The sequence below is a fragment of the Babylonia areolata genome, chromosome 1, assembly GCF_041734735.1.
Source record: "Babylonia areolata isolate BAREFJ2019XMU chromosome 1, ASM4173473v1, whole genome shotgun sequence".
NCBI classification, from domain to species: domain Eukaryota; kingdom Metazoa; phylum Mollusca; class Gastropoda; order Neogastropoda; family Buccinidae; genus Babylonia; species Babylonia areolata.
The window spans coordinates 35,539,420-35,549,569 of NC_134876.1; the positions used below are offsets into that span (position 1 = coordinate 35,539,420).

General features: G+C 42.7%; 1 protein-coding gene across 5 annotated transcripts in view; it reads left to right on the forward strand.

Annotated features, from left to right (window-relative positions):
* The window catches only part of LOC143282248 (cys-loop ligand-gated ion channel-like), a 250,067-nt gene that overhangs the window by 214,844 nt on the left and 25,073 nt on the right, over positions 1–10,150 (forward strand). For 4 of the 5 annotated variants that reach the window (XM_076587847.1, XM_076587857.1, XM_076587851.1 and 1 more), the window contains 2 exons: positions 5,679–5,858; positions 7,447–7,494. In XM_076587847.1, coding sequence (XP_076443962.1) covers positions 5,679–5,858; positions 7,447–7,494 — 228 coding nt within the window. The remainder of the gene's footprint in view (positions 1–5,678; positions 5,859–7,446; positions 7,495–10,150) is intronic. The other variant, XR_013055232.1, reaches the window with a different exon arrangement.

Sequence of the window (10,150 nt, forward strand, 5' to 3'; positions counted from 1 at the left end):
CATCCATGATCCCTTGTTTTACAGAATAAATTGTTATTAGCATCCATGTCCCTTTGTGTTCCAGATTAAATAATCATAAACATCCATGATCCTTTTTGTTTCAGAATGAACAGTTATTAGCATTTTTGATCCTTTGTGTTGCAAGATATGATCCTTTGTGTTGCAAGATATATGTTTATTTGTGTCCATGATCCTTTGTTATAGAATATATTCATTGGTTCTTCATGAGCTCTTTTATAAATATTCCAGTTATACACTTGTTATGGTGTGGTAAGGTGGTCTCTAAGTGGAGACAGGTAAGTATTTTGTATAACTGATTATTCGAAAGTCACACCAAAATTCTTTCATATGAATATTGATTTAAAAGAATTATAGGATTTTTGACCTAATGCTATCATTTTACTAAAATAATAATAATAATAATAATAATAATAATAATATTAACAAATTTTGATAACATAAAAATTATAATCCCATGTATGAGGAAATGTTCATAATTTTAAAAATAATTATGAGAAATAATGTTCCCTGTAAAGGGAGGGAAATCACTTGTGACCAATTTACCTGAAAATTGTAGCCCCACAAGCACTTTCTCCAACCACATTAAAAAGGGGCCAAAAGCATGCACGAATACACCCATTCAAACCATTGAACACACAAAACATTAATGATCTTAAATGCAAGTCCCAAGTAAGTTGCTCAAGTCGGAAAAATGCAAACTCAAACATTAATCAATAACCATTGATTGAACGTGAGCCCTCAAAGTCAGATTTTTGCAAAATGTACAAACCATGTCGGGGCGAAACTGTTAGCCCACAATTCCCAATGAACATTGTTTTAAAAGTAGACCCTTAAAGTAATATACTTGAAATACACACAACAATTCTATAGATGGACTTCAGTCAACTGTTCTTGGGGGCGTTATTTTAAATGCAAAACACCAAAGCCAAAACCAGAACAGATTATAAGGGGAGCCGTTGTATAAACAGAGTTCCCAATATAAACAAATAAGTCCCAGCAATGTTAACTGTCTGATATGTATGTCCACATGTTGTACATTGTAAGAGAATTGTTGTATAAACATAATTCCTTTACATCAGCTTCAAGTCCATATTGACCAGAAAGAACTCAAAACAAGATTCCTCAAGATGAAGTACCTAAAGCAGCCCAACAAGGACTAGAAAAGAATGGTCATTTTAAAGAAAACTTTAAGTCACCCAGGGGCTTTTTACTTTTTGACCAACACATTATCACCAACAAAACATTATTTGCAGTTGAGCAGTTTCCTAAGCAAAAATGCAATAAAAGACCCAACATTAGTGAGTGTTCAAACAGTATTGCTTCAAGAAACCCCCCCGCCCCCAAGAAATTCCATCAATAGAAAATTACAATCTCTCAGTGACATAAAAAAAACAACCAAAGAACAATCAGTCCCACATATTGTCCATCATTAACCTATCTTGTCTCCTCATTTTTCAGCTGAGACAGCCTGGCAAATATATGAGTCACTGACCAACGTAAGGAACACCAAAAGTATACTTTGTTACTGGCTTCTTCGCCAGGCATAGAGATCGCCGTGGTGCTGGCGTAGGTGGAGTGACAGCTTGTGCTGGGTTCGGGGCTGCAGTTGACCCGTGGTGGTCGGCCCTCACTGACTTCGAAAGACTGTGAGCCGTCTGCCTGAGCACTGGGCCATTGTTCGAAGCGAACTCAGTCAGTCAGAGGTGACTGGAGATGGTGATGCCTCTGATTGACAATCATCCTGCAGGTCCAAGGGGGGCACTTGCTGGCAGCAGGTCTTTCCAGTGGACTGCTCGTTCAGGACCCCCTGCTAGGGGCTGCACCAAGTAGATGTGCAGGCCCTGGAATGGTTGCGAAGTCGCGAAGTCACTCGGTGAAGGTTAGGTCTCCAGAAGTCATGGATCTTTCTGCGGCCCGCACCCCGGTTACGTAAGTAGACGTGGTCGCCCACTTACAGAGGATGGTTAGAAGCCCTCTTATCTGTAAGCTTGTCTCACTTCACAGCAGTTTGCTTCATCTGGTTGTAGGCCCTCTGCTGGTTTCTTGCAGGCGGAGGCGATGCTGGTGGACCCAGCAACAGAGGTGGTGTGTCGAAGGGGGCTGTCGACGGGTAGCCTTGGTTGTTGGCCGAACAGCAGGAAGTGGGGGTCGAATCCTGTTGACGCATAAGGGGTGTTGTTGTTGGCCTGCACGAGCTCTGGTAAATGTACAGGCCACCTGGGCTTCTCCTCTGGGGGCAGCGTGCACAGGAGGTCATGCATGTCGCGGTTGAATATCTCGCCCCTTGTGGATGGTAGGGTGTGGTTTGGTTTTGCTTTATACCATAGATGGACCCTGCCCTTGTCACTGTGGATTCTCTCTGGGACCCCATACCGCCGGGACCATTCGTGCACCAGGACCTTGGCAACAGTCACTGCTTCTTGGTTTCTGGTTGGTACTGCGTGCATAAATTTGGTGAAAACGTTTGTCATGATGAGAACGTTCTCTCTGCCATCACTGGCTGGACCCAGCTTGGTGAAATCAATGGCCAGGACCTCCAGAGGTCGGGAAGCAAGGAGATGGCCAGAAGGTCGGCCGACGCCCCATCATGCACCTCTGGCAGGAATTGATGTAGGCATTGGTGTCCTGCTGCATACCTGGCCAGTTGACTGGACTGCAAAAATTGAAGGTGCGTTCAAGACCTTGGTAGCCCATCTGGTTGTGTAGTGATGCCAGGACCTCAGGTCTCATGGTGCTGTGTAGAACCAACAGCTCTACGGCTCCTTGTTGAGGGTCTTGGATGCAAAAAAAGGACACCTTCTTTGCAGAAAAGGCGCCTTCAGCTTACTTTGCAGAAAAGGCGCCTTCAGCTTACTTCTTTTTTACCAGTGGTCCAGACCATGGGGAAGGGGTTTGGACAGTGGTGAGGCAAGAAGGAATGAGGTATTGGATTGGCTACTTGATATTTTGGCAGTAGCTATGGAGTGGGAAGGACACTCACTGCCTTCTGCTGTCTTTGGCAATGGTTTTCAGGCAGGGGGGAAGATCTGGTGGAAACCTGATGAAGCAGAGGCCAAGGACATTCGTCCCCAGGAAAACCGGCAGTCGCTTTTTGTGGTCCTGCATGAACGGATCCCAGGGTTCCTTGACCACCTGAACTGGGATGCTGGGGCAGAGGGTGTTGAAGACCACGATGTCGACGAGGTAGAAGCCAGAATAGGGGACCTCAGCCCCATTCTCTGCATGTAGTCGGATGTGGCAGTCTTCCCGTCTCGGGTCTCTCAGGTGCTCAGCTGCCCAGGTCTCAGTGACGGTGGTGACTTCACTGCTAGTGTCTAGAAGGGCAGGCGCATGTTTTCTATTGACGTTGATGTTGGCCGTGGGACACCTTCCAGCAAGCTTGGTTTTCTTCCTGCCCCCCATTGCCTAGTTGATGGTGGCAACGGGTGGAAGTTTTCGTGATGCTGTCAACGTTGCTGGGTGTCTTGCTAGGAGGTCGTCTGCCGCCGCCTGTGCTGCAGCTTGGCCCTACAGTCCGCCTCTTTGTGGCCTGCACGCCTGCACCATCAACAGGTAAGGCCCTGTTGATGTGATTGTCGTCCCCCTGGTGGTTGACATGGTGGGGAAGGCCCTAGCTGATTTTCCAGGCCCGGGGTAGTCCTTGACGTGGTAGGTCACCCTAGCAGGACGCCTGCATGGCAACAATGGTGGCGTGTTGTTGCTTCTGCAGTTGCTGCTTCATGGTGGCTGTCTATGTGGTGAGGGCCATAATGCGTTTCTCCAGATGGTGAAGGGTGCTGGAGTCTTTGGTAGTCGTCTGTTCCACTGCAGCATCCAGGACTCCATCCTCCCTCATCCAGTGCTGCGCCTCCTGCAGTGAAGGTTGTGTCTGGTCTTTCTCTCAGGGATCTTTTCAGGTCCCGTCTGAGGGAGGGAGGGTGCAGACAGCTGACAAAGGTGTCCCGCATCATGGCAGGGGAGAGGGTGTTGTTCCTGGCAGCATTCGTCTTCGTCCAGAGGATGTGCAGGGCTTTAGTGTATTCTCCCACTGATTCTGCTAGGCCCTGCTGCCTTCTGAAGGCCCCAGCAAGAGTGGAAGAGTCACGCTGTTCTCCCCATTGTTGGTCAAGGATAGCGAAGATTTTTGCTGGGGTGTTGACGTCCTCTGCCTCCATCGAGAGGACATACTGTCTTGCCCTGCCCTCCAGTGCACTCAGGATCCAGCTGACAGCCATGGAGTTGGACATGGGTTGGAGTATCAGGGTGGCTTCCCGGATGAACTCCTCTGCACCATCATCCCAAGAGAATCTGCAGAGTTTATGAAGGTGCAGAGTCTGGAGAGGGTGACCTCCCTGACTACTTGGGTGTGTTCTGCTGGCTTCCATCATTCTATCCTGCTCGCAGCATTAGTCCATCAGCCAGCAGGTTAATCGGTACCACTTATAGTGGCAAGTGTTATCATATATTTTTGGAATGGTCTATGTCCCTAGATGTCAGAAAATCATGATAATGTTGTGAACGTGGCAGCTTTCTGCCTGTTATCACCTGATTTCTAACCCCACCCTTCCACGTCGAGAACGCGCACCGTGATCAAACTCTGTTCTCCCAGAGCCTAAACCACTGAAGGTAGAAAAACCATTATTGAACAAAAAAGATGTATAATAGCATGCTAAACAACTTTGGTTCTTATAAGTATATGCACTTGGTTACATTCCCATAGATAATGTGGAATTGTGTTGTTGTTGTTTTTTATCCTTGCATTAATTACACTTGTTATCTGGGAGTACTCCCATGTTTCTAAGAATAGAATCTGTCACAAGAATATCATTTGTTTTCATCCGGAACCATTTTAGTCTTATCTCATGGATTTTTCTCGAAAAATATATACTTCCATTCAAGATTGTTTTCAAAATCAAGTCCCATTTTTTACAGGCATTTGGTAGTTCTAGTTTTCCAATTTGTACCTCCTAGCTCCTCTTGGAGCTTTCAACATAACAGTATATGCTTTATTAAAGTTGTGTCCATTCTCATCATTGTTTTCCAATGCTATATTCTTTTCTTTTATAAAACTTCTAACCATGTTTACACAACCAAAGTATTCTAGCGCTGGGACTCAAGTATCAATTTAATCTTGGAATTCATAATTCAAAAATCTTCAAATCTCTTTCAGAAGATCTTTTTACAATAAAGATTTTTTTTTTCTTACCCAGACTTTGCCATCTGTCTTAAGTTTGCTATTAAATAACAATGGTTCCATCAAAATATCATGCTTATCATGTACATTACTTTTATCATCAAATTATGAACAACTAAGAAATACATCATTCCTAAAGGGGTTTGTTATACAACCTCCAACTGTTAGAAATATTTGACCATATTCCTGTAACATTTCAGCTCCTGGACATTCTTTTAAAACATATTTTTTTCCAATTTGGACGATACATGTATCACAAATTTTAGCATTTTTTCAACCTTGTGAGAAATTGACTCAGCTTCACTTTTCCTTTCTATTGCAGGATAAATACGCACTAGTGTCCATGATCCTTTGTGTTGCAAGATCATTGCTTATTGCCACATCCATGATCCTTTATATTTGTGAATGAATATTTACTGGGGTCCATGATCCTATATGTTGCAGGATCAGTATTTATTGGCGTCCATGACCCTTTGTGTTGCAGGATAAATATTTATTGGCATCCATGATCATGCTGTCTGCTGTGTGCTCATGGCATGCCATTGTCACCACCTTGCTCTATGACCCAGGGCTGGCTGACCAAGTGGAGACCATTGTGCTAATCGTGCTGGGGGTTGTCTATCTCCTCTTCAACGTTGGCTTCATTATCATCATCTACCTCTTTGTAAGTAGGAAGGTTGGTTTAGGAAGGTGGGTGGAAGGGCATGGGAGCGGAGTTGACAGGTGCATCTGTGTGCGTATGTGTGTGTGTGAATCAGAATGAGATTTTATTTGTCGTCAAAACCAAGCAGGTTTACAAGACACAGTCACAAAGAGCCAATGTCTCTCCTAAAAACAATTGTGGATGTGTGTGTTTGTGTGTGTGTGTGTGTGTGTGTGTGTGCAGGTATGCCTTGGTCTCATGCAGTCTATCTTTCAAATATACCTCCTCGACTTTTTCTTTACTGTGGACTTGTCATATACAATTGTCTGTCATAAAACCCTCAGAAGATATTTATGTCTGAACAGCAAAACAAAAGGATCACTTAAAACAATTCTATTGTTTGGAAAACGTCAAATACATTTCATAAAAACTTTGTAAAAATGAAAAAAATGATAAATAAATAAATGAATAAATGAATTAATTAATTAATGTAAAATCAGATTGAACAAGGTAAGGTCAAGATATAACAAAGGTTATTGATATCTATTTCTAAACTCTCAGTGTGGATGCATTCCTCTGTTTTGCAATATGTCAAGTGTATCTCTTTGTGTGCATTTTGTATTTCTTGATATTACAGTTATAACAAGGCAAGATTCTCAAGCATTTCCCCCAAGATCAAACAGCCTTGAGAAATAAGCTCAGCCCTTGCTTTAAGTGATGAAACCTTTTTCATTGGTGGTTACCTGATTTTAGTTATTAGTATTACTTCATGTTCTTATAAAATCTCAATCACTTACACAGATGGGTGGATGGATAATTTGATATTGGGTAGTTGTTTTATTGTTTCTTGTAGTGTGCATTTAGGAAGATGGATGGGGATGCGTGTGGTATCTTCATTCTCAGTGGATTTCTGTATAAACATCAGTTTTCTCAGTCATTATATCACAGTCATACTCTTTTTATTTTCTGTTACTGGATCTGTCATACTTCTTTCAGTCAATGTATAGTGATGCCAGTTTATTTCAGTAACTGCATAGCAATTACAAATTTATACACCAGTGCTTTACAAGAAGTATTTTCTTGCTGAGCTATTGCATAACAATCACTTTTTTCAGTCAATGTGTGAACTGAAACTATGTGGGTAAATTGGTCTGTTTACATTATTTTCAAACAGATATCAACTGTTTTTCTTCTCAATTTTATGTGGGCTGAATGAGACAGTAGGCAAAATGGTCTATCTGATGCTGTTTTAATTGACCTTTTAACATAATTTTGTATTTTCTTCCATTTCTTTTAGGAATTGATGGGTGATCAGCCCTGAAATGGACCCTTAGAACAGTAGCAATGGACAATAAGCAACATGATTCGATCTGAGTCAGTCAGAACAGTAACAATTGACAATATGCAGCATGATTCAATTCAGATTGAACAGTAACAATGGACAATATGCATCATGATTTGATTTGAGTTGGTCAGAACAGTAACAATGGACAATCACTGCATACGTTATGTAGACCTTTTTTATGGTTAATACTCATGAAACAACCAAATATGTCTTTTATTAGTCATTGAAGAATACTGGATTATCATAATTTCTTGTTCTTTGCAGCCATGTAAGAAGCGGCGGACTATGTCACAAAAAGATAAAGAACACAAGGTAAGAATTAAGCAGCAGACTTAAAGTGAAGGCTAATGTGTTCACATCAACAAAATGTGTGAAACAGGCTGATGCATAAGTGGGTGTGTATGCATACATGCGTGAGTATGTGCATGTGTGCTTGCTTGCATGCATGTGTGTGTATGTGATCAATTTCCTTTTGTCCCACATGATGAATAAAGTGTAGCAGTGATCTGGTAGTGGTAGGTTACACCTAAACATGCAAGATTAAAATTATATACCTAGCTGGTTCACTGATCATACAGAAATAATTTTCCTTACTCCAGCATACCTTTTAAATGAAATGAAATGAAATTATGGTGCTTAGAGCCTCGCCGACCACTAAGGCCATCTCAAGGCTATCGCCGCGTTAATAACTACTACAAGGGTAAAAAAAACAAACAATTAAAACGAGTCACCACTTCAAACTTTCCACTCAAAAGTTTTAAAAAAAACTTCCGTAGTTTAAAACCTTCAAATCTGGTTAAAAATGTTCACTTCTTTTAAGAAGTCCATCAGCGCCCACGGAGGGACATCACGAAACAAAGTCTTCAAAGAAACCGCCGTGTAATGTCTGTGTCTAATGTCATGCAGATCCCAACAGTCAAGGAGCACGTGTTTCATGGTGAGAGGCTCATCACAGGGAATACATCGAGGGGCCTCTTCCCCCTTCAACAAATAAGAATGAGTAAAAAAAAGTGTGCCCTGCATGCTGTCTGCACAGCACAGACTCCTCCTTTCTGTTCTTCACCCCTGAAGGGAGGGTCTCTTTTAGGTCTGGACGGATCTGAAAGAGCTTGTTGTCCATCTGGGTGTTCCACTCCTCTTGCCAAAGATCCTTAACATAAGTGTTCACCTTCTGCTTCATGTTTGTGTATGGTACAAAGGATCTGGATAATTCTTTCTTTACAGCGTTCCTGGCCGGCAGGTCTGCCCTTTCGTTACCATGAATGCCAACATGTCCGGGAACCCAGGCCAACACAACCTCGTATCCTTTCTTCGTTGCGAGGGTAAAAGCTTCATAAAATTCCAGCAGTTTGGGATGAGTGATATTCCTGCAGGTGATCGCCTCCAGGGCTGACAAGGATCGGAAAAGATCATGAATCTCTTTTGTTTCAAAGAGAGAACCATTTTTACCGCCAGAACCAGTGCTGACAGTTCCGCAGTGTACACCGAGCTGTCAGACAGGATGTGTTCCGTTGCGGGCCAGTCAGGAAAGGCAGGACAGAACGCAGATGCAGCGACTCCATCCTCTGACTTGGAACCATCAGTGAAGATTCTTTGAAAAGTGGGAAATTTGTGGCAGAGTTCCGAAAAGTAAGTTCTGTAGGCCAGAGAACTGGTGGAGTCTTTACGGTACGAGGCCAGATTGAATCGGATCTCAGGTGTACTAAAGCTCCATGGAGGGCTGTCGGGGAACTTAGAGAAATCTGAGATGCCACCGACATCCAGATCGGCCTTTTCTATGTGCGGCTGAATGCGGAGTCCAAGAGGAGGGATGCAGTTTGGGTTGTCTTTAAATTTCTTGTCGAAAGGGTTGATGAATACAGTGTCGTAAGCAGGGTTTGTAGGTTCAGAAAACAGTTTCAAGTAATAATTTAGGGTCAGCTTCAATCTGCGGTTGGAGAGAGGCGGTTCCTCCGCCTCTGCATACAGGCTGTGCACAGGGGTGGTGCGGAAAGCACCTAAGCTGAGACGGAGCCCTTGGTGGTGTATAGGGTCCAGCAGTTTCAGGTAAGACAGTCTGGCCGAGCCGTATTCTACACTTCCGTAGTCCAGTTTGGACCATACCAGGGCTCTGTATAGGTGCCAGAGAGTTCTCCTATCAGCACCCCAGCTCGTGTGTGCCACAACTCGGATGATGTTCAGGGCTTTTTGGCAAGATATTTTCAGCTGTTTTGATATGGCTTAGGAAGTTCAGCTTCTGATCAAAAACGACCCCTAAAAATTTGGCTTTCTTGACCGCCAGGATGGTGGATTTTCCCAGACGGATTTCAAGGTCCAGATAGAACTGGCGAAAGTTATGAAAATGAATACATTCAATTTTGGAGGACTAAAAGGTGAAACCATTCTCCTCTTCCTAACACTGGATTTTGTCGACGCAGAGCTGAAGCCGTTGCTGGATGCTGGCATACCTTTTAGATAAGCATACAAGAACATAAACAATGTGCACACCTGCACTTATCCACACATGTATGCACATACCATCATAAATGAATACAGCAAGAAATGTCATGCATTGTGTCAGAAAAGAAGTATGCCAGTGATAAGAAGGGAAGCAAATATGCCAGTGATACTATTACTGAAGATAGTTTGGGCTTGCTTTTTAAAAGAGGTAATGAAAGAGCAGTTTTTACCATCAGCTCGAAATCAGTTTGAGAGTAGAATATCACATTCATGTTTTCCTGGACTTTGAAAAAAAAAAAGACACCTTGTACTGCAGAACATGTTTCAAAGGTAATGCTTCTTCCATGAGCAGTGAAAAAAAAAGAAGAAAAATGTGTATGTAATATCCATACATCCATTTTGTTTGTTTATTTTGTTTATTAATCATTATGTTTGATTAAATAACTTTTTCATGGTACATGTGAATATAGCAGTCACTGGTGTCATATAAAGTGACCAGAACTGTCACTCTGCTTTATTTCTCTTTCAG